Below are 24,909 nucleotides of genomic sequence, written 5' to 3' on the forward strand. Positions count from 1 at the left end.
TCCAGCTGAACTCAAGAGAATCACGCAGAGGGACAGAGCAAGCAACAGCTCTGCTGAGTTACAGTTTAACTACATCTTAGAAAAGACATCAAAGCAGGGAAGAGCTACATGATGTAAAAGGCCAGGAAGAAGTTCTGCAATAAGGAAAGCCACGGGCAGCTGCCAACGTGAGCCCCCAGAGTGTGCACCACTTTGTGTGAAAGGAACACCTGTGCAGTTAACAATCCGTAACGGCAGGAGAGCATGACACAACAGGAGACTCAGCTATGGAAGAAGACTTGGTATTTTTCAATTGGTCATTTTCAGCTGTTCTGTTAATCATTCCCAAAAATCTGTTACATATATGCAGCTCATTAAATTCAGATCACAAGAGACGAATGATAATGCTAGCTGTTAAAAAAAAAATATTAAAAATATTTTTGAAAAATGTTTTCCCAAATGGGTCTCCTCCTGAGGGTCCAGACAGTTTTTATTAAGTAATCAGCATTTTCTTTAAAATAAGCTGTATGTGTTACACTCATTTTCCATTTTGAAATAATTTCTGATTTTCCATTTTGGGGAAACAAACCTTTAATTTTCACTTTATTAAATGTAAATGTAATCTGTAATGAAAAAGTTATCTATCAAAGCCCACTCACACACATGCGTTACACTCACAAATAATAATATGCCCTCAAGAATGCTACTTATACAACTTTTGATTGTGCAGTCATCCAAGTGTGCACAAAAAAAAGAAGAAAAAAAAGAGAAAGAAAAACACAGAAACCATCCTGCAGCCCCATCTAGTGCATAAGTGAGAAATCTTCATCACTGACAGTGGAAGGTTGGTATGATTTTAGGTTTGGACTTCCCAAAGCATGGCCCATGAGGTCACAGTATGCAACCAGGTGTGGTATAGCAAGCCATACCACCATATTTTCTATGTGAAGTCAGATAAGATAGCTGCATGCTTATCTGCATGAAATTGTACAGCTTTAGGGTTAGATATTGGTCCATTATCCATTTAAATAGCTAAAAGCATACACTGTGTTTCATGGTTCTTAAAGACTGTTTTATTTTCTTTTTGGCATAATATAACCCCTTCAAAAATTAATTATCTTAAAAATGAAACAAGCAGAGCACAACTTTTAAGGACTTGGCTGTTAACAAAAGTAGAAGATGCTGGTGGAGAGCAGAACTGGCCTCTTATTTAGTCTTCACACTAAAATCTAGTCTGTTCCAAGATTCATGAAGATCAGAAAATGGTTCAGAAAATCAAAATATTATTTTTCTTCATGAGGCATAGTTTTTTCTATGCAAGACAAAGAGGTGAGTGAAGCATGAGACACACTATTTTCTCACATTCCTGGTAAGGTAATCTCAAAAGCTGCCTGTAGCACCTTCTCTGCAGGAGAGGTTCAGACCAAACCATGGATGAGGCCAGCCAGAGGCCTCTAACCCAGCAAGTCTGACCTGCAGCATGTGCAGCATGGGCCATCATTCCACCACGCCTGTAGGCATGTGGCAACAAGCTAGCACAGCTTCACCTCCTGTACAAGCTCTGGCTGTTTTTGGGTTTGGTCACAAAAAGTTAGGAAGCTGCACTGACGTAGATCTGAGTCTAAGCAGAACATACACAAAAGAATAGAGAATTGGAAGCCAGCATGGACCTTTAGTTAATTTATACCTCAGACATACCTAAAGATTCCTAAATTCTATTTCCAGATTCAGTCAACCTTAAGAAAACTTGGAAATTCTACTCAAAGGGCTCTCAAAGAAGTATTATTTGTTTCATAAAAAGAGATGGGACATATGGAAAGGACCTCATGGCTTGTGTAGTATCGGTCAAAATTCTCCTTCCTAAAGGAAAATCTTTAATTTGTCAAGGTTTTTCTTCCCTCTAAAAGACATCGCCAAAGGACAATTTAATGGAATTTGTATTACACTGAAAAAGTATCACTACCATGCATTAAAGAGCTGTAGTAATGACTAATTCTAGCCAGAGTACTTATTTTCAACCAGTAATGCATTTTTGAATGCTCAGGGAAAAGTCAGGAAGTGCATAGTCACGATGAAAGCCTGAAGCTTAAAAAAGCTTAGGAGACGCTAATAGATTTCTGTATCTAGTTAAATCAGACAACTGTCTTCTCTGTTATCCAAGAAGAGGAAAGAATTTTTATACTCAATTAAAAAGTTCCATCTACTCAAACTAACTAAACCACAAAAGGTATACAGGAAATAAATAAAAAAAAAGGTTGATTGTTGTTGATTGTTTTCAAACATGCACTAAATACACCATTTCTCCTTCATTATAATTCTGAGCTTGAAACTCACTCACGTGCAGGTGCAGAGAAACTGTGAGGCTCTGCTCTGTGTAATCCCAGAACTCTGCATTTTCAATTAGACCACAGTTGGTAGATGTGAAACTTACACACCTAAGAGATTTCAAGTACACTACAAAGATGGTATTTAAAATAAAAAATATAAAGTGGACTGCATTCAGGATGCATTTTCAGGTTCTCTTCCGGTCAGACGTTCCACTGCTCTTATCGTTTGTCATTCTTTTCTCCTGTTTTCTTTCCTTCCTCCTCTATAATCTCTTGTTCTCAATCACAGCAGTGCAGAGAGGTAGGCTACACCCCTCATAAATTAATTTCCATGCACAGTATTTCCAGCAGCATCTTCTTGCTACTTCCAGAAAGGTATTTTATGATTTCACCAAAAGAACAAATCTTCGGCTTGGCTTTAGTATGAATACAGCTCCAGTGATTTCTCAAACACCTATACATTTTCCACTTCAGTTTTCCCTCATTCTTCAAGAAACGTATTATTTCATGCATTCTACATGTGAAATTCAGAAAATCCACTTCAGAATACTATGATTTCAGAAACATGAAGCCAGGTTGCTTTTCCCTCTTCTGAAAAGATTAGTGGACAAAATGCCTGTTAATATGGGAATATTAAGAAGCCTGAAATTCAGTGTGTGTCTGCTATACACAGTGAGAGACACCTGTGCTACCCCTGAACGAAGTACAGATTGTACCCCATTGTGCTTGCCCTAAAAGCCCTGCCTAACTGCTGTTTTTATTATTAATTAATGGTGTAACTGTTACTAGTGAGCATTTCAACATCAGAAAATTCAGAACACATATCCCCAGTCCCCCATTTCCTGCTGCTTTTTACAGGAAATACATGCTCTGTGTTACTTCTACATGGAAATAATCACTGATCTTTCTAGCCTTTGACTCATATGGCCTATTATCCTGATATTCAGTCCTTGACTTCACTGAAAAGCCCGTTCATCACTGCTTCAATAATTTAGTTCTCCTACAGATTTTTTGTCGTGTAGCTCATACTATTATTATTTCAAGAGATGGACTCATTGACACAGTGCCTAAGTAGTTATCTAATACAGATGAAGAACACTTTCTCGTTTTATTTTTACAAACTCAGCCATACATTAAAGTTGCCACTGTCAAACCCTACATGTAGGCTTACAACGCTCTACCTGCTCTGCAGTAACTTACTCCTCAAAGAATGTAACATACATAACTTGGCTCTAATGATCTCCCAAAGGGAGATGCAAGTGCAAATACAAACCTGCACTGTGGCAGCCAAAGCTGGAACTTCCTTCAGTATCTTTATATTTGTATGATGTCTTGCTCCATCCACTGTCTTCTCTACATAGCTACACAAAGCCTCTTCACCATACAACATGCAGAAAGGTCATCTCTAACACAGGTCATGATAGCAGAATCCCAAGTTTCAGAAGAATGTAGAACACTAGAGACCAAAACCAGGTTTTGCCACTATCCTGATGCCTCAGAGAAGATGACTAAGGTTTGGTCTGAACAACAAAAGTGAATCAACAAACTTACAGAGAAATGAAGCTTTTCTTTCCATTTAAATTATATGTAAACCTAATTCCAAGTACAATTAGTGACATTCAGGTGGTGCATATTCTTCATTAAAGATACCAGCCTCAGAGATACTACGTAATTGAAATGAGAAACAGACCCACAACTGCAGATGTAGCTGCACACCTCAACACTCATTTAGCAAAATCTCTGGAAATTTTTTATAAGAAACAGAAATTTTTTATAGGAAACAGGGATTCCTCCAGTCTGCCAGTGAAACGTACTTTGGTGGCCATGACTGCAAACCTAGTAAACTGATGACAGTCTGGAAAGTATCACAGAAAACAGAGCTAACACATTTCTGATATTTCTCACTAGGATACAAAACAAAAACATCATACCAGTAGTCGTAACTCTCATCCCAGTTGTCAAAATGAACCAGAAAACGATTGTCCACCATGTCTGTTACCGTAGCAACACAAATGAAAGTCGGGTTCTTCTTGTCTACGGCTTCCAGCTTCATCCCTACTCGAAATCCCGATGGAATCACTGTCTGCATAGACAGAGTCTTTAATTGAAGATAAATACTATAAATCCAGAAATCTCCCCAGTGTCCACAATCAATATATTAATATCATTTCTAAATTTCCCAATTAGCTGCCCCAACAGAGTGGCAGCACCTTAATTAGTTGACATGAGAGATGCTCAAACACAGAGACGTGTGGTTTATGACATAAAAAAGGCCTAAACATGCTTCTGAAATTAAATGCATGGGTTTTAATTCTGTCTTAGATACTCTCTCTGAAACACAGTGCTTGTTCCACAACATTATGGGGTGAGACACTGTAGTAATAACAAGTCTTAAATTTCATTTAATACAACATTTCTGAATGTGCCATACCAGCTGTTTAAACAGATTAGTCAAAAGTTAATGGATCAGAATCACAGAGGTGAACTGAAGTGGAGACTGTTATTCAATTTGTTGTAAACATTTTTATCTTAAATTTCAGGTCTCGAGTCTCTCTAATGTGCTGTGAATCTCTACTATAAGCATAAGCATACTTGCAGCTTTCCACACCATTAGAAACAATTGAGTACTTACTGCATTCTGGTTTTCGAACAGTGATTTAGGAGCAGCTTGAGCCTTGCATGCCTTCAGGTATGAGGGCCAGCTGAATTCCTCTTCCTTATATCCTAAATGAGGGTCATAAAAGAAGGACACGAAATGACAGGTGTGAGACATAAGGTGCAAAGAGGTACTTTGATTGTAACTGATGAAATTGTTTATTCCATTCAGTTCTGAACTGTTTCTAATATTTCAAAATGGAAAAGATTATGCACTGTTAACTACTTAAATTTTATAGAAACTACACCAGTAAAATTTAATTCAGAACTGCTCATTAGTTCTACCCCAGTATGAACCCAATGAGTCTCTGAGGGAGCACTGATTTGGATTCTTCAAAGTTCTAGCAGGACACACTTTAGTGGAGCTTACAGAGTTCAAAACAAATTTGATTAAGCATTTCTATTTTTATTTGGACATCTTTTATTGGAAAAAGGAACCATATTCCTTATTTAGGGCTGGCTGAGCTTCCTTACCAAAATGTCAAGCTTTCTTTATACCAATTGAGCTGCACTTTATTAGTTTCTTAGAGTTGGCTAGGACTGACATTTGAACTGTTCCTAATCTTCATTTGGGAGGAAGAATAGTCATATAAATAAACCACTAGGCAAGAACTCAGGAGATTTCAGCTCAGTTTCTATTTCACCTTCAAAACAAGCTGGGAAGCATTACTTACAAAGTATCATTCATCTCCAACCTCAGAGTCCTGGCCATAAAGGGACCTGAAGGTACTCAAGGGGCAGAACATCTAGGGGCAGCACAGAAACTACAATCTACCAGGTATTGAAAATCAGTTTCAGTAATATAACAGTTTTATATTACAATCTTCCTTCCTTCCAACAAAACTCTCCAGTCAGCATAGGCTATAAGTCACATCTCTGCCTCTTCCTATGGAACCAAAGTTTCATAGAATGATTTGGGTTGGAAGGGACCTTAAACATCAAGTTCATCTAGTTCCAACCCCCCTACATGGGCAGGGACACCTCCCACTAGACTGGGTTGCTCAGAGCCCCAACCAACCTGGCCTTGAACACTTCCAGGGAAGGGGCATCCACAACTTCTCTGGGCCATCTGTTTCAGTGCCTCACCACCCTCACAGTGAAGAATTCCTCCTAATCTCTAATCTAAATCTCCACCCTTCCAGCTTTAAGACATTACCCCTTGTCCTCTTGCTACAAGCCCTTGTAAATAGTCCCTCCTCAGCTTTCCTGCAGGCTCCCTTCAGGTACTGGAAGGTGACTATAAGGTCTCCCCAGAGCCTTCTCTTCTCCAGGCTGAACAACCCCAACTCTCTCAGCCTGTCTTCATAGGAGAGGTGCTCCAGCCCTCTGATCATCTTTGTGGCCCTTCTCTGGACTCACTCTAACATGTCTATGTCCTTCTTATGTTGGGGACTCCAGAACTGGACACAGTACTCCAGGTGGCGTCTCACAAGAGCAGAGGGGCAGAATCACCTCCCTTGACCTTGACCTAGTGGCCCTGCTTCTTTTGATGCAGCCCAGAACATGGCTGTTTTTCTGGGCTGCAAGTGCACGTTGCTGGCTCACGGTGAGCTTCCTGTCAACCATCAGCCCCAAGTCCATCTACTCAGAGCTGTTTTAGATCCTATCTCCACCCAACCTGTATTTGTGTTTGGGATTTCCCTGACCCAGGTGTGGAACCTGGCACTTGGCCTTGTTGAACTTCATGCAGAAATGGCACCTTACTACCTCTTTGCCCCACAAGTACCAACCAATTTCCCTCTGGTGGTCTGGCTGACACACACAAAACTAAAAAGCTCAGGGCAAGTGCTCCCCAGCTGCTTTTCAGTCTGTTGCTTCTATTTCAGAAACAGCAAAGGGTCTACAGGCCAGTCAGTCTAATAAAAATATGTTCTCAGGCTACCATTAGGACAGCATGATCACTGCTAGCTTTAAAACAAACTAGCCAGGTTCTATCTAAACAGCTGCTTATACCATCAATGCCCCAGGACCCCTTACATACTTACAGTGTAAACCTGTCTCTTGCATGGACTTTCTGCATTTTTTTGTTCTATGCACACAGCACTTGGAAAGAAATCTAAATTTCTGTTGATAGCTCAGCTCTTCTAGTTTCTTAGGGAAAAAAAAATAAAATTCATAATATATATTCTCCAAGACTATGTCTTGGGAATAGCAGGAGTATATGGCTGTGCTGGATGACAACCAGAACCCTGAGAAGTACCATCTTATATCCCCATAATTTGTCTCCCTCTATGTCTCTAATAGGCCTGACTTTCCTAAGTGAAAGACTTATCAACTGTTGCAGCATGGTGAAAAACATAAACCCAAAAGAACAATCTTCCTACCACCTTAAAACTAGAAGAGAAACTGAAAAAACTTTACATGAAAGTGACTCAGAGACAGCCAGTAACTTTCCTCCAGCAGTGTTAATTCATTGTTAACAAAAGCTTAAGCTTTCAAAAACGCATTTAAGATACGGAAAAGATGACAAATCTTCATCACAGACATAAAACTTACTAAGCATGCTGTAATAACATCAGTAACTCTTTAACTGGAGACTACTCATTTGCTACATGTAACTTACTGCTTTAGTGGAGGCCAACCATCCCTAGAAGTTCTGATTTATGTTCAACAAAATTGCTATTTCTACACAGGCAGGTATGCAGAACTATGTCCAATGAAAACTCCTGTACTGGAGCTGCAGCACAGAGCACTCCTGCCTGTAGACTGGAGCTCACACAGTGCTCAGAAGAGCAGGAAATGTCTCTGCATCCTCCTAAAGGCTCAGACACAGAAATGCCACCCTCTCCCATACTGGCAGGCCCTCTGCCTGTACACTTTCACTGGCTTTCCTCTCCTTCCATGCTCCAGCAGTGACATCCACAGTTTTGTATTTCCCATAATGCATCCTCTGGACTCTGTATACTCATTACTCTGCAGCTTTTTGAAACCACATTATCCTGCTTTCACTGTGAATGTCAACACCACATTCATTTACATCTCACTCTCCTGTCTTCAGGAGTTGCTCCCTTCATTCCCCCATACTCCCTTCCTACCCCAAAAGGGAGCCCACTTATTCCTTTTTCATGCTACAGTTCAATGCAGATGCCCTCCATCTGCCAAAATACAGGAGTTACATAATCTGAAACAGAATAATTAAGCCATCATATTACACATACATCACTGTTTACATAAGATATGAAAAAAAATATGCTTTCAGGCTTGTGATCTTACCCTTTTTTCTCCCTCCTTATCTGTTCATTCATCTTTTCACTCTATTTCAAGCTTACACTTTGTGGCAAAAACACAAGCTCTGTGCCAACACACGTACAGTGATGGTGACAGGTATCTAGTAACAAAGGTATCCTAAGACCTTCCACTAAAGGAACCTCAGCTGCCTGTGAGATGTCAATTGAGTATAAATATCACCAGTTTGCTGCTATTTTATTTGCAAAAAGCATTCATTTGAGGTCTAGGTTTGTTGCTTAACTTTCCTTCCTAATGCCTTCCAAATGATTTTTATGGTTCCTTTTGTCTTCCTGTTTTCTCTTAATTTTCATGGAATAAAAAGGCTAGTATTTCAACCTCAAGATTTTAGCAAGACTTAAGGGTTTAATTTTCCATGTTCAAATACTGTGACTAAATGAACAAAATGTTTCTGCCAAAAAAATAATTACAGCATTACACATATCTCAGAGCTATGGAAAACTTACACATTTCATACTAAACAATACCTTTAGGTGGATGAAGCTTGTGACCTGTTTTCTCACACCATCCAACAGGATGAATATCTGAAGAATCAGCGTTCACCCAGAAGTCATAGCAATCTGGGTATCCATCAAAATGGAGTCGTATTCTGTAGCCACAAACCTAAAAGCAAGAATGTACAACATACCACACTATGTTTTAAAACATCTGCCCTGCACGTAACAGCTTCTGTTTAGTATTATGTGTGCTTTCAGCCAGCCTTTTACTTCTGCTCAAGACTACACTGGATGAATAAATCCATTTGATAAAAAGGAAAGCATAAAAAAGAAAAGCTATTTTCAGTCTGAGTGCCTCCTCTTCTGGTGAAAAGAATTAACTAAAAGCTGGATACTGCCATTTGTGTTCAAAAACTTGAAAACTGTTCAACACACCAGAATAAAACAGCAACCCGACAGAGGACCATGAATACACCTGATGGAATCATGGAAAAAGCACAGACAGTGATGCTCTCAAGCTATCCCAATTAATCAATATGCAAGAGAGCACTCAACAGTAGCTAAGTTCAACAGGCTCTCCACAGAGATACTGAAAACTGTTAATAAAGATGAGAAGTCAGTGGAGGTATCTCCCAGGATGTTGTTATTACATAAAGTAATGTTAACCACCGAGAAGAAGAAAAAAACAGGATATACAATCCCTCTCTCTGCAAAAAAGTTCTCCACATCTTCCTGAGTGCCAAATGCAGTAACTTTACTGCAGTCATCAGTGAAAATCTCTTGACATCAAGGTCATCCTATGTTATATTTAATTAATACTCTTACATAACTTCCAGTTTGCCATCTCTAGAATTCTGTAGAATTCAGGTCATCCTGCAGTAAAATATGACCCATCTTTAGCGCTAAGAACAAGCACACAGGAAATATTCAACCACTGACACACCATCCACAAGAAAATGAACGAGGTATCCACAGAAATGGCATTTGACTATGGGTCATGAAGAGGTCCAGAAACACAAAAACAAAAGCCTAGACTTTAAACATATAAACTGCAAAATTTTATCTGCTTAGAATAACAGTGATACAGCTCAGAGTACTTACCCTATTCCTGTTTCCCCATTTTAATTCACAAAACAAAACCCAAAAAGGATCCGTAAGAACTAATGTAAGTAATGTAAGACAGAAAAAATGTAACTGAGAAAAGGGTTCTCACTGATATTATTAAAAGCAAACAAACTACTCATAAAAAATGTATTTTGTTAACTGCAATAGAAAGACAAACAGTTTTTAAGTTGCCAATGCAAGCAATTTCTGAAATCACTGAAAAAATTGTAGCCCAACTCTAACATAAAAAAAGTGTGAAGTATTTGTATCAGTGAATGGAGCAACTGTAAATACTATGAAACCTCTATAAAATTACTATGATTCAGTTGTAATACTTACATTTTTTCCTAATTGTTTTTTATTTTAAACTACCAGGTAACAGAAAAAGCACACATCATCCAATGACTGTAACACATTTTCTCTAGCTGCACACATTAAACAGATGTAAACAGCTGCATGGTACTGGACACAGTAGTCACATGTTTGCCAGGCAGATGTAATACAATGTTAGTAGTTTAAAAGCTACCTTACTACATACAGTTTCTATCTTCCTGTTCAGCTACCACTGTTCCAGTTCAGCCTGTCCTGTACTCCTGCACCATGGCTGCTCACAGCTTCTGCTTACCTCAGCCACTGTCAGAACACAGTATATCGACTGGTGCTCGGGGTCCACACCCTCCAGCTTCATCCCTACTTTGAAACCGTTTTTGTTGTATGGGAAAGATTGATACTGCAATGAAAAGAACAGTTTTCAATACTTCTGAAAGCACACCACAAAAAGACAGAATATCTTTATAAGGAAAAGAGCAATGAAAATACAGTGAAATACACTTTGCATTGTTAAAAGCTTAACATGGAAAAGAGAAGTTGGTGACTGAAAACCATGCTGATACTAGAATGACTTAAAACTTGAGAGTACTTAAGAAAATAATACAGAATTAATAAAATGTTTCCCAAAGGAAAGAAAACAGCATGATTTGCCCTCAACTTTTTTCACTAATTGTCAATAAAACATTTTAACAACGTAATTATTTCATTTTCAGCCTGTACAGTGACACTTGGACCTGGTGGCTGTCATTCCTGTAACAATCACAAGAATGATGCTGTATTTTGCTTTTTCATTTCTACATCTCAGGCCATCAAGGACAAGGTGCAAGGCAGAAGTACAAAACATTGTATATAGGGATGGCCTCTTTGATGCCATTTTCTCCTTTGTATGTTTGGTCCCGATTAGCTCGTTTTCCAGGAGTATTTTAGCATCACAGGAACATGACTACCCTTATATCATAGTACAATAAACCTAGAAGAACATCTTTAAAAAAAAAAAAAGTGAAAACAAGGCTAAGCAGAAAGGATGTTTTCTATCAGAAGACAGCAGCATCCCATGTATCATGCTCCCTGTCTTCTGCTAAAGAAGGAAGGAAGATAGCAGATACTAAGATTAAACTGAAGGGAGTATCAGAAAAAAAAATAAATTAATGAATCTGAAGAGGCTTTTCCACAGGTTACTGAATTCACAGCTAGACAGTTTTTATGTCCTAAATGGTTACATATAAAACACAGGAGAAGCATCTTATATGCTCCCCCTTCCTTCTGTTCCTGTGTAAAAGCCTAGGCTCCCCAGCCATCGGCAGTACCACTGCAGTCAATGGAAGTAGAAGGGTACCAAGGGAGGTACTCAGAGAGGTCTCACCTCCTGGGAAGGAAGGGGAATCCTCTCTTTGGTGGCTTTGGCTGCAACTGATATAACTGAACAATAAACACAGGAGAAAAAAAATAAAAGTGCACAGCACAAGAGCAGAAATATGCAGGAAAGAGGAGAGGAAAGGGAGAACCAGACCAGTTTCAATCAGCTGAAAGTGCTGATTTAGTGGCCAGCTAACAGACATCTATCCACAGCTCTAAGTCCCTATCTAAAAACAGCTTTTTGTGGACCTCAGTTAAAGGATCAGAGCACCTGACTGCAGTACACACATTTGAAAAGTTATTTTGCCCTAACATCACATTTCAAATTTTTATTATCAATGAAAGGTTAATGAAGTTACACTGTGCATAATTCTGGATACTTCCCCAAGAAGAATGTAAAAGCAGTTTGTTTGTTTTTTAATCACTAACCTCACTTTTTTTAAGTTTATCTTGGTGCATGGACTTGCACCAAGTTAATGTCAGTTGCATCATAAATACCTTACAGATAAAAAACCTCAATGGAATACTGAAATGTCAGAAAAACTGACAACCAAGGAACAGTGGTCAAAATTGTAAATGAGATTTTGCAAAAGCAAGCACAAATAAAATTACAAAGAAATGAAACAATTAACAAGTCTCAGATCCATTTATTCTTTCATTATTGTAACAAACATTACTGTACAAGCAGTACAAAATTCTACAAACAAAATACTTAAAATTACGCAGTTATCACACAGGTATTCACACATTATTCACTATTCTTTCCATTGTCAAGCCTAAAACTAAGGCAACACAACCTTTGGTTTCTGTTACAGCAAAGTATCAAGCAACTTTTAGAAGATCAGTAACTTTAATACTATTCAAGAGATTTCAGTTTGGTGCATTATTCAATACATTATCCTAAAGGGAAAGCTAGGACAAAATTAGCCATCACATGTCATCTTTACAACAAACATTTAAAGATACTTTGTTACAGAGAGATACAAGAACAAAAATAAGAGTGAAGGTAAAAGAGGTCAGCATATGAGCATGTCAGACTGAGGATTAGAGATGTTTATGTACGTTGCAAGAACAAAACCCAAAAGATCACATTGGCTGAGCTGGAGATTGAAAAAAACAAAACTCAAGGGTCAAGAATTTTGTTCTCCTCGTGCAGTAACAGCTTGTCAGTCACAGCCTAGAAAATTACTCTATGATTTAAGTACCAGAAATTGCCAAGTACTTTCCATTACCCCGACCACTGCTAACTAAGGGAACAAGTGACACCATGAAAAGTGCTGCCTTTGAACTGGAAAAAGGCTGAAAAAGTTGGGGCTGTTCCTGAAGAAGAGAAGGCTCCAGGGAGACCTTATAGCAGCCCTCCAGTACCTGAAGGGGCTACAGGAAAGCTGAAGAGGGACTTTACACCAGAGAGGGCAGTGATAAGACAAGGGGTAATGGTTTGAAACTGAAAGCCTCTTCAGATTCATTAATTTATTTTTTTTTCTGATACTAATTTATGTTAGACATTGGGAAGAAATTCTTCACCACAAGGGTAGCAATGTTGCCCAGGGAGACTTTGGAAACCCCCTCCCTCGAGGTCTTGAAGGCCAGGTTGGATGAGGCTTTGTGCAACCTGGTCTAGTGTGAGGTGTCCCTGCTCATAGCAAGGAGGTTGGAATCTGATGATCTTTAAGGTCCCTTCCAATCTTAACCATTCTGTGATTCTCTGATTCTAAATAGGAGAGTGAAAAAAAAAAAGAAAAAAGTAATTCTCAAAAGGCAAGCAGAAATCAATTACTCAAAATTGGTGGTGTTGTTTGGGGCTTTTTTTTTAATCCTACTGTTCCCTGATGCTTGCTTGTCATCTGTAAAATGGAAATACATTACCTGAGTATTACTTCTAGTGTTATTGAAAATTTACTCTCCACTACAGGCTTTATATACTGTACACTAAATAAATACTGCACACTAAATGAAATCTCAGAGCTACCCAGGGGCTAAAGACTTCAAAAGAAAATATTAAATAAGATACATTGAATGAGTAAGGTACACTATGGAGAAAAATAAAGGAAATAAACATCATTGTTTAACTCCAAACTTCACCCCTATAGGCAGTACCCAGGAAGGCTGGTACATATGCCTGTGCACAGCAACAGCATTTCATAGAATCACAGAATGGGTTGGGTTGGAAGGGACCTTTACGATCACCTAGATCCAACCCCCCTGCATGGACAGTGACACCTCCCACTAGATCAGGTTACTCAGAGCCCCACTCAACCTGCCCTTGAACACTTCCAGGGAGGTGACATCCACAACATCCGTGGGCAACGTGTGCCAGTGTCTCACCACCCTCACACTAAAGAATTTCTTCCTAATGTCTAACCTAAGTCTCCTCTCTTCCAGTTTTAATCCATTTCCCCCTCTCCTCCCACTACAAGCCCTTGTAAAAAGTTCCTCCCCAGCTTCCCTGTAGCCTCTTCAGGTACTGGAAGGCCACTATGAGGTCAACCCAGGGTATTCTCTTCTCCAGCCTTAACAACACAAACTCTCCCAGCCTGTCCTCATAGGAGACCGGAGACAGGCAGAGCAATGCTTTGTAAATCTACCTTCCAGATAGACACTTGCTTATTTGGATTTTTCTCTTGTTCATTTTTCAACCAGTATATAGCACAGGGGGACATAAGTAAGGATAGTCAGGTCACTGCTGGTTTTGCACAAACAAATCTATGGATTCTGTACATTGCAGTCCTAGTTCTTTACTTTTGTACCTCAGTAATGTCTAAAAGCAACAACTAAAGGTCAGCATCACATGCACGCGTAAGCTAAAAAGCTAAAACCTGCACAAAAGACTCTGCGGTTGAAGTATACAGCAAACAGAAAGAAATGGGTGTGAGGAACAGACTACAACAAAGAAGAGAATTATCAAAAAATAATACCAGATATACATGGCAGAAATACAACAGCTGAGACATGTTCATATTTTGCCAGGTTTTGCAAAAGAGAACAGCACAGAAGCTTTGTGCGTGTACCTACAGAGCTCTCTTCCAAGCAAGAGAGACAGCACTAGAGGAAGCACTGAAATGACAAAGACTACCATAGCAGGCAAAGGACAAGTGAGATAATTATGATGTGACATCTGATCAGATGACAGGTGAAATGGAAACAAGCCAAACTAGTTTCTGATGTAGTAACAGGAGCTGCAAAAAGACAGGTAATATAATCAAAGCAACAAGCAAAACATAACCTTTGTACCACCTTTCTAAACATATTTAAAGAGAATGATATGGCATGAAAAAATGAGGGTATGTATCAGATTTTTAGCTCCACAGATTAGAAGGAAAGGCTGGCAGATTTCAGAAAAGCATCTGCTTTCTGTAGTCTCAGTTGATACCATTCATCTACAACTACAGAAAAAGCAGATAAGTAGTTTCACATATTCTGACTATCTTGATGACTGCTGACAGACAGCATCATATTAACCATGTAGCATTCCCCCTAGAGAAGCACAGGATCTTCAAAATTATTTTTTAAAATTTATTTCCTAGAAATTTCATTATCTTACATGGTTGACTGATTTCAACTTCAGAAGGTCATACCTCTTTAAAAAGCTTAGTAGGTACTGCAACAGCTTTTTCTTCCTCTAGATAGGATGCCCAACACCATGCCTGCCTTCCTTTAGAGGGTACAGCTGTAAAGAAGCAGACAATAGCAAAAGAATTCTGTGACTGTTATCTGCTTAAGAAAAAAAAACACAAACACTTTGAAGTTTACAATACACGTATCTCAAATCCACATATTATTAAATGTATTGATGGTGCTTCTCAAATCTTTTTTCAGCGAAAGTAGTCGCTCTGTGACTTTAATGGTACCAGGAACATGAAGGTTACTGTTTTGTATGGAAAGGTTTCCAGCAGTTCCAATCTTGGTAAGTAACAAGAAAAAGCTTTCATTTGACAAGAACAACTTACGAAGTCTTGCCACCTGTCCCTTTTCCCTTATGGCTTATAAGAAGTATTAAGATACACAATTTGCAAATGTCCAAAAAGATCAGTTTAAATCACAAAGTAGATCAACATTTTACTTTTTTTCCCCAATAATTTATTTTCCAGGAAAGTATTTTCTATTGGACAGTACTCATGACATGTTTTGGGATTTTTTAACCACAGTTGAAATACTTTACCCTTTGAGAGTGTTCAGAATGCTTCTGTCCTACTCCATCACTTCTGTAGTATGGTGGCTTCGGATGAAGAGGCAGTGATTTAACAGTAAATTCTCCAAGCCATCTGAACTGTCATCATTGTTTTGGTCCTCCTTCACATCATTAACATTTGACAGAAACCTCCACTTTCAGGTTTGTTCATATAGTATGAACACTTGTATGCACCTGCACAGTAACTTTAATATTGGCTACAGTCACATCTGTAAGTCAGTTTCTAGGCCTTGAAAATAAGGCACTAAGGGCATTAGCAAAAGCCAGGAATTTCAAAAACAGATGGCTTCTGAGACTGGCCATGTATGCATCTACTTTTCACACACTTCCACTCTGCTCTGCTGATCTTCACCTAAAACATCTCCTCTGTACATGTAGCTTAGCATTTCAGACCATAAGCTCATGCTACCAGAAGGACTTTTCCCAGTCCACAGTATAATTCTGGCCTGATCCTGACTGTGGGCTACTCACAAGAGAAATGAGCCTCTTAAGTAACAGCCTGGCTAAGCATTTTTATGATTAAAATGTGAGCCATAACAATAGCAATGAACTCCTGAAGAAAGCTGACAATGTAACAAAAATTAACAAATTTCAGAATCACAGTGATCACTCAATGCTATTAAAGTACATTCATGTTAGCTGTGATTTAGTCAGTTTTTATCTATTCCATTTAAGGGATGTGCTGCTCAGCACAATAATACACATTTATGTGCTTGGTTCTGAACAGGAGTTAGTCTTTTATATAAAATCTCCTGTGCTGAACTGACATTTTCCCAAATTAAAAAAAAACAAACAACAGAAGAAATCTATGCAGATCCTTCTGTCAGTGGACAGCAGTAATTTCCATAGAGCATCAGCTTTTTGCTTGTATCTCACACACTTCTTTCATCTCAGCTTTGGAAACAACTGTAGAAATAATATTTGTATTTCGGGAGTAATTTTATCTTGGGAAGGGAATCTTCCATAACTTCTATGTGTTGCATCTTCAGTTAGCATTTTATCTGCCTAGTGTGTAGTAGAGCTACTTGAAGCTCTGTGCTGGTTAAATGGCCCAGAAACTTCTGGTAACAGCTCTCAAGTCTACCCTAAGAAGCACTCTGGAGAGCAAGATGTAGGTTTGTGCTTGGTGTAGCACTGAGATATAATAGCAGCTGATTCTCCAGTTCTTCCTAAAGGTACCTATCATACAAATAGCTTGAAAAAAAAGTAGTCATTTAAAATATGTTTTATTACATTTACGCTGCATCTTGGTGCAGTGTACATCCCTTTGGACTGATTATAGCAATTATTCCTAAACTATGCCATAAATGTGTCTATTTCCAGCACATACTGTACATATAAAATTGATGCCCAAGGAAACAAAAGTCAACTTTCACTTGTGCTTAATACATGTCTTTCAACATCTGAAAACTCAATGGGCCTGATTCCCTTTAATATCAGCACTCTTCAGAAGGATGAAAAAACCACCCTAAAATGTGCACCAATTACATTTATACTCACACTCACTATATCCTCCTCCACACCACCTGAGGTAAATAAACTAGATCTCTGTAAAAGGTAATCAATCTCCAAGTGATGGGGTTTTTTTTCCCAGTTTTCACTTGGCTCTCACAGGTCTTCAATCCTCAAAACCTCATTGCTACAAGTAACACTGGCACTCTCTTTTTGCAGAATTCACAAAAACGTACTAAATAGGGAATACCAATTCAGTGGAACAATGCTAGCAATTCACAGTAAGAGATGGATACTACCTAAAGAACTGACAGTTGAAATTTTTTATTCACAGTCTAACTTACTTTGTTTCAAAACTGTTATTTCCCCTTTTCTTTTTCTCCTGGCTTTCTGTGAGACTCTCAAGATCCTTCCTTCAGGTTTGTCCTCCTAAACGAAAAAAAAAAAAAAGAGTACAGTAAACTCATTAGTTCCAGGTATAGTACAGCAAAACCAGAGATATCCAAGATTTGACTGTGACTTCATTTAAATGGCTACTGACATAGCTCTCCACTACCTCAAACCAACCTGCAAACGTCTAATAAACACAAAGCAAGACATCAGAGACAAATCATGGCAAACACGGTGGAAATGACAAACAGAAGGACTCTCAACAGCAAGCATACAGCCAGCAAGCCTTGTCTAAACCAGGGATAGATCATGAAGCCTTCAGCAAGCCTGGCTGAGCTGGAGATAATTAGCAGTGTCTTTGATAGGCTTGTTGCTTTCAAAATAATTCAAAGGAAAACCTCTCACAGCATTCACCTGCTTTTTTCAAATGTCCAATTGCTTTACTAAATATAAAATGGCACTGATCCTTTGTATTTGTTTCATTGTCAGTGCATTATGTTTTGTTAGCCCCTACATAGATGAACAGAGTAAGCAGTCATTTGGGAAAGCAGATGCACAGAAGCAAAGGTGTCCTCTGACTTTTGTCTAAGATGCTGCTATATGGAAGATCCTTCAATAGGTTTGTTCAAAAATGTAGAATAAATCCAAAAGGAAAAAAATAAAAGGTGCCACAAAGCACACTGTGTTGCAATACAGAACAAAACCAAATCTTTACCTCAAGAAAATCAAAAGTATTCTCTTCTTAACTGTAATGTTGCTTTCTTTACAAATAAATTATTTGCCTACAATAATTTACTCATGTCCAGAGTGACAAATTAATAGATATCAGGAAATACATACTCCTATTTTTCTATGCTGAAGACACAGCAAGTCTAGGTTAGTATCACTTTTCCTTTAAATTACTTTTGTTCTGATCTTAAAAAAGGAGGGAAAAGAGATATAAAGCAGCCACCTCCAGTTCACTGTCAATAATTAGAATTCACTGATGAGGCCTAATTAAATTGGTAAGTGAACTAACTACTTATTGTGATTTTGATACAGTAATGCAGACACTCCTCTTTGTAGGGTGATGAATTTATTTACATTACAATGTAAGGCAAAACTCTCACTGAAATACTTGTTGGAATGGGATTTATGATGCATACTAACAGCTTCATCAGGATTCTCCTTCTTCTCCCCATTATCCCTGGACTCTTCTTTGAGAGGTAACTTTGCTTTTCTTTTCCGAATGCCTTTGGAATCATCTTCCCCATTGCATTCCACGCTGGGCTTTTCCTCCTTTGGTTCTCTATTACAAAAGTAACACAATGACACAAAGTCAACACTGTTTCACTGCTCATATTCATAACACAAGTAAAGAGCAAGTAAATCTGAAAGTCAGGTGTTTGTGGGACCCAGGGTATTATACCAAATATATTCTTAGAAATACTACTGAAAATTACATCTGTCAAAATAATTCATCTCAAAGACACACAGCAGCAACTGCAAAAGGAAAGCAGTCAGCTTACAGTGAACAAGTTCTGCATGCTTTAAAAAGTGTGTCTTTTCCCATGTGTCATCAAGTCTCATGGAGAAGCAAACTGAAATGTTTAGGACTGCAGGGCATTTCACAGAAAGGAAAGCAAAGGTAATTGTTAAGCCTGACAAACACAATTGGAGAAAGCTGGCATGCGACTGTACAAATTACTAAACAAGCCATCAGAACAGAAAACTTTGAAGTAATTAGCTAAGAACAACGGGAAATGCACAAAATCATAGATGTTAAAACCTGCCATAATGCAGTAATATGGAATGGACATAGTAACAAAAACCTTTTCTGGTAAGATGCACTAGCTAAACAAAAAGGAACTGAGAAACTACAGTATGCCCATGTTTTCACTCACTGTCATCTATAACACAGCTCTTACACTTAATTATAATTAATTTACCACACCAACCATGTCATTACTGATTATCTCAATTCTAGTGATTATGAAACAGGGTGGGAGTCTGACACTGATTCATGCATCCCATAGACTTTTCTACCACTAGCATCTGACAGCACAGCATAGTACTTTCTGAGCAAAAAAGACTGCCTTCAACAGCAGTGTTAGACAAAACCAAACATTCTTAATGCATTTACATGAGAAACAATGAAAAAACATTATAATCCAACAGAGACTCACCAAATCATGGCTGTTTAACATCTCCCTTTGCCCCACCACTAACATTTTATCCTAAGCTTTTATCTCATGCTGCATTTATGCCAAATTCTTTGTTTCTAATGCTTTATAATAGCACCTACTTGTTTTTTACTTGCTGGGCACATTTCTGGCTGCAAAATTTCCCTTCAGGAACAAATTCTTCTATGGTACCATAGCGGTAACAGTTTTCACAGAAAACAAGTCCATCCATTTTTGCAGTTTCCTTCAACCTTGTAGGGATCCCTGTCTTTTCTGAAAAGGCTGCACAATGAAAAAATAACTTCACTTAGGTAGAGGCAATATATTTTTAAACATCCTCAACAGGCCAAACAGAAAAACAAAGTCACTCCAGTCTTGTCAGAATGAAGAACTGGGCGTTATTTTCTGTGTGGGGTCCATATCCCAGACAAGAAAGTTGGGTTTTCGTATTACAGAGGAATTCTCCAATTTCATGCTTCTGTCATCAGTGACACTTCAATATGGCTTGATGTGGCTACTCACAGGAGTGAATTCTGTGACAGGCACCATGCTGATTGCCCAAAGAATCATTGCTGCATAGAGTCCATCACCTCATCTCCTGCTGACGTGCCTCATTTCTGATCCATATATAGGGTCATTTGGGAAGAAGTTTCTATGGGGAATTATCTTTCAATAGGTGAACTTATTTCTGGAAGTTAATAACTGACTACATCCTACAGTCTCTCACAGCAGTAGCTATTGCTCAACTTGCCTGAGGTCTGTCTACCAGAAGTAAAAAAAATCACTAATTTGTAACCAAGGAATTTTCAAATACTAAGTCACTCAGTTAGAAACTCACTCATCCTAAGCTACTATTTCCCCAGAAGAGGCATGTAGCTTAGGAGAGCATGCCCTTTATTTCACTCACAGGCAAGTACAAAGCACTGACAAGTTATCCAACTTCTAGGGCAGGTCATTGACTTTGGTCCCCCTCAAAAGGCAAATTTCAAGTCACAAACTGTTTCTTTTTCTTGAGCACTGACTGCCTTTGAGAGCAGAGTCAAATGATTCTTGCTGCAGAATAGCTCCACTAGAAGAATACAGAATTTAAGTGCTATATTTACACTCCAGCATCATTACTAGTTCAAAAAAATTATTTCCTCACAACGGAAAATTTTAGCAACATTTTTATCTTTGGGGAACATTAAATTAACCAACGACAGTATAAGGTAGCAGTAGGATGCTTACTTGGTATGATTATGTGTCCATAAACACACTTTAATTCAGTAGCAGAACTACTTCTTTTAGGTTTATCACACTGTGGTGGGTAAATCCATAAGCTTTACTGTAGGTAACTGACCTCTCAGTCTAAGGAGAGAACCTGTTGACCTACTATGGTATCATACTGTTGCCACTCTCATCACAGATATTCATCTGAAGTAACTGGCATTGCCTTGAAGACATATCTACAGATCACAGTAGCTGTGATCTGAAGTTTCACACCTCACAGCTGAGGCCCAAACTGCTTTGCCACTGGTGTAAATGTTTCACCCATTCACAGAAGTCATATGACAATTAATAATTAACGGTAGGGGAGGAGCAAAGGAACTTTCATTGACTTTGCTTACTGTGCTTATACTGATGAATTTTAAACCAAAATTCTGAAGTTTGCTTCTCAAAGTACTTATAGAATGCGTATTTTAAAAGAAAATTGATAAAATATAGTAACAAGGAAAAAAAACTAGGCAGCTTTTAAGTAATCACAAAACTAGTTGTGAAACACACTTTCACTCTACACCACCATTGCTGGAGTCGATGTATCAACATTTTCAGGATTTCTGAACACGTAAAGCAACTTTCCTTGCACAAAAAAGGTGTCTCCTTATATTAGTATTTTAAATCCAGGAAAGTCCTTATTTGTTACAGATACTACAATTATTAGAATTTTATCATTCAAGATAAATGGCTACTATACACTAATTTTAGTACTGTAAGAAAGCATAGTCAGCAGGAGCAAGGCAGTGTAGATATACACTGATTTTGGTGGTAGTAGCTCAGTAGCAGCCAGGATCATGTGAAGGCAATTTACAGTGCATGTACTTTGGCCACCAATGAACTGAAGGCAGTTAATAAAGTCTGTGGGCAGTCAGTTCAACAAAATCCTCAGTTTAAAGTAAGGAAGTTACTACTTTGCAAATTAAATAGAGGGAGAATACCAATTCTGAAGTTAGAAAAAAATAATATTAGAAAAAATTGTGGGTATAATTGAATTTCAGATACTTTACAGCAGAATTATTTCCTTCTGACTTAAAATGCATTTATTTTCATACCTGTTTACACCTCAGGAAATAGGTAACACCATCAGAGATACCTTGTGCATTAAAGCAATTTACTTTTTTACTGGGGGAAGGGAAAATCTTTAAGAAAAACTGACATATTAAACAAAATAAAGTCTACCACAGAAAATGTTTGCCTCCTCTTAACTGACCTTCTTGAGCAGTTGGAACCATCCAGGTTGTGGTAGCAGTTGCTTTTTTAACACTTTCCATCTCGCTTTCATCTGTAATCACTTCCAGGGCCCCAAATTCATTCACTCTAAACTGCAAGACAAAACAAATGGCATAGAGCATAGTAAACATTTACTAATACTCGCTTACAGTGTCTTACCCCATTCACCAGAATAGTTTTTGCACAATGTCCTCACATTTCTATGTGTTTCTGCTTATCCGCTACGCATTGGACACACCTGCCTTTCTTGTTTATGTCAAGCAAAATGCAAACTCATTTTGTTATCTAAAAATATTAATTTGCAATAGATATTGCTACAGATGCAGATCACAAGCAGATCCGTATCTAACTTACAAACACACATCGGTATTTTTATCAAGGAAAAAGGAACTGAATGTCAAATAAAAATGCTTCACAGAGCACAGAAATTTCAGCATCCTCTGAAAACAGAGTCCTTCTCCACTGTAAAGTGCACATAAACAAACATCTCAAGACAGTTTATGAGCTGTTTAATTACATGCTGAATGTGATATTGCTGTCAGCCAGAAGCAAGGCTCAATACCCCACATGCTGTGCTTACACAAGAGCACCGGGAGTTATATCCATCCTGCTGCCAACAGACAAGCGTCTTCCAAATGCTGTAATGATTACAGTGCTACCAGACGAAAATAAACTTCAGCTTCCCTGTGACTACTTGGTTTGCAGGCCCAGCTGGTTACATGGGTTGAACTCAAGGCAGCACTTTGTCCGTGTAAGTCTGCTCTGAACAGGAAAGGGGCTGTTTCTCTGGGCTTTGCCACAGAGGGCAGGGTCTCCAGCAGTGAGGTGCCCTCACCAACAGAGATCAAGAGGAAAAATTGCACCTGAGAGTCTTTCAAAGCTCCCCAGCACCTACCAGTCAGATTATTTCTTCAGGGCAATAGCATGAACCCTATTTCTGTTTCTCTGGTCAGACAACTTCACCTTGGGAAAATGAGAAGGGGAACAATTGCCTGGCACTACAGTGATCACCTCTGTGCCTCTGGGGGCTGCAGGATTAATCCCTCCCACTCAGTTTAAACCATGCTATGGTATAGTACTGAAAATAAGCCATTCTGGCTGAAAAAAAAGGAACGATGACATATACAGCACAACAGTGTGCTTTCACTAACAGTACTTCCAGCCTCAGTATTTGCAAAGAGCCACCAGGTCTTAAAAGAATGTGAGCAGCTCAGAAATAACAAGTTGAATGGAGGGAGAGGAAGACCTCACACAGTCATACAACTTCCAGAGCCAAGATTTTTACTTGCAATCAGCTGTGCTCAAAACAGATACACAAGTGTGGACAAACTGTTGATAAATCCATCTGGACTGAAAGACCAGGAGTTCAGCTTTGAAAGCCAACCAAACGCAGTTACACCACATGCTCATACTCCAGTTTGTGGACGGACATTCACACTGTTCCACCCTAGGAAAAGCAGTGCAGTTAACATTCAGAAGAGGATCCTTGGGTCTTACGGCTCATTTACGCACCCAGACTGGATCCTATTTTGGTTAGGCTCATTACTGCTATTGGTGCTTTGCTACCTTTGCAGTAGGTGGATCTATCCCCAAGAGAAAACCTTCCTTGCTTCCAGGACCTCTAACTGCAGCAGCTGGCTCAGCAAGCAGGCTGTGAGCACAGACTAAAACACAGTGCTGCAGCCCACAAACCAACAGGCCACAGGGAGGTTACTAACCCATCTCTGGGAATGTTCTCCTGCACCTTCATACAGCATCAGCTGGAAAATACACATATCAAAGGTATTTCTGAACAGTCCAAATAATAGCTGTGACATTTCTGCATGATCTGGCTTGTGTTCAGCCCTGACACTACTCACACATTCCTCCTCCACCAGGTCTTCCTGTGGTACACAAGGAGATCACCCTAGCAGGTGCAGTGACCTGCCAGCCCTTCTGGCTTCAGAGGCCTGACTGGCAACCATCAAATGATGAAGACTGACAATGGCAGGGAAGTCTGTCCCCCGCTACCTTTCCACTGGAGGTTCTTCCTGGTAGCACGTGCCTAACAGTTAAGGAAGCCACTCTTCAGTGGTCAGACCACTGTGCCAGGATGCGCTCAGCGACGGAGAGGAACCGCTTGCTACTGCCTCAGCAGGCAGCAGGGCATGACAGTGCGCCCGGGCCCTCTGCCTCGCAGGACCTCTGTACCTCCTGTTTTGCCCACACCCTTGCCTCTACCAGTGACCAAGGCCTCCAGCTCCTGCTCAGACACAAACTTGAAGCAGGTATGTCTGCTTTCACTCATTGCTTCCTCAGCTACAGTTTCAGAATTACTGTGGACAATGATCTCTCCCTAGCTGACCAGAAAAATGCCTCAGGCCTGGGAAGTCATATTCTGGTTTTAGCTGAGGAGGAAAAGCAATTAAATACCTGTGACTGAGGTTAACTGCTTAAAAATGCAATCAAAAGATGTGCAGAGCAGCATGCCACACAAAGTCATCACAGTGTTAAGAGTTGCCAAAGCAATGTGCCAACTAGTATCTACTGCTGGAAGCATGACTAAAAGGATCTAGATTGACAGTGGCTTACGTGTCCATGAAAACATTCAACACTTTTGTAAGCTTCTTCTACTTAGAAAGTAGGCGAGAAAAAAACCTAAAGGTTCTGTCATAATGTGTCTTTTATTTCTGGTGATCCAAGCTCAAATATAGTAAGAGCAGTCCTCTCATATACTTCCCTAGGTGTCTTGACATTCTGGAAGTTTGCAGCAGGTGATACTGAAGAAGGAAACAGTGTCATTGAGCTAACTT

The 24,909-nt window shown here is 39.1% G+C and overlaps 1 protein-coding gene across 6 annotated transcripts in view; it reads right to left on the reverse strand.

Moving 5' to 3' along the window:
• The window catches only part of L3MBTL3 (L3MBTL histone methyl-lysine binding protein 3), an 82,115-nt gene that overhangs the window by 37,225 nt on the left and 19,981 nt on the right, over positions 1 to 24,909 (reverse strand). For 4 of the 6 annotated variants that reach the window (XM_051615288.1, XM_051615287.1, XM_051615286.1 and 1 more), the window contains exons 3-11: positions 22,098 to 22,209; positions 19,753 to 19,912; positions 18,618 to 18,756; positions 17,423 to 17,507; positions 15,013 to 15,104; positions 10,374 to 10,478; positions 8,675 to 8,810; positions 4,939 to 5,030; positions 4,238 to 4,404 (exon numbers count right to left, since the gene is read on the reverse strand). In XM_051615288.1, coding sequence (XP_051471248.1) covers positions 4,238 to 4,404; positions 4,939 to 5,030; positions 8,675 to 8,810; positions 10,374 to 10,478; positions 15,013 to 15,104; positions 17,423 to 17,507; positions 18,618 to 18,756; positions 19,753 to 19,912; positions 22,098 to 22,209 — 1,088 coding nt within the window. The remainder of the gene's footprint in view (positions 1 to 4,237; positions 4,405 to 4,938; positions 5,031 to 8,674; positions 8,811 to 10,373; positions 10,479 to 15,012; positions 15,105 to 17,422; positions 17,508 to 18,617; positions 18,757 to 19,752; positions 19,913 to 22,097; positions 22,210 to 24,909) is intronic. The other 2 variants (XM_051615289.1, XM_051615285.1) reach the window with 1 other exon arrangement.

The sequence above is a fragment of the Apus apus genome, chromosome 3 (assembly GCF_020740795.1).
Source record: "Apus apus isolate bApuApu2 chromosome 3, bApuApu2.pri.cur, whole genome shotgun sequence".
NCBI classification, from domain to species: Eukaryota; Metazoa; Chordata; class Aves; order Apodiformes; family Apodidae; genus Apus; species Apus apus.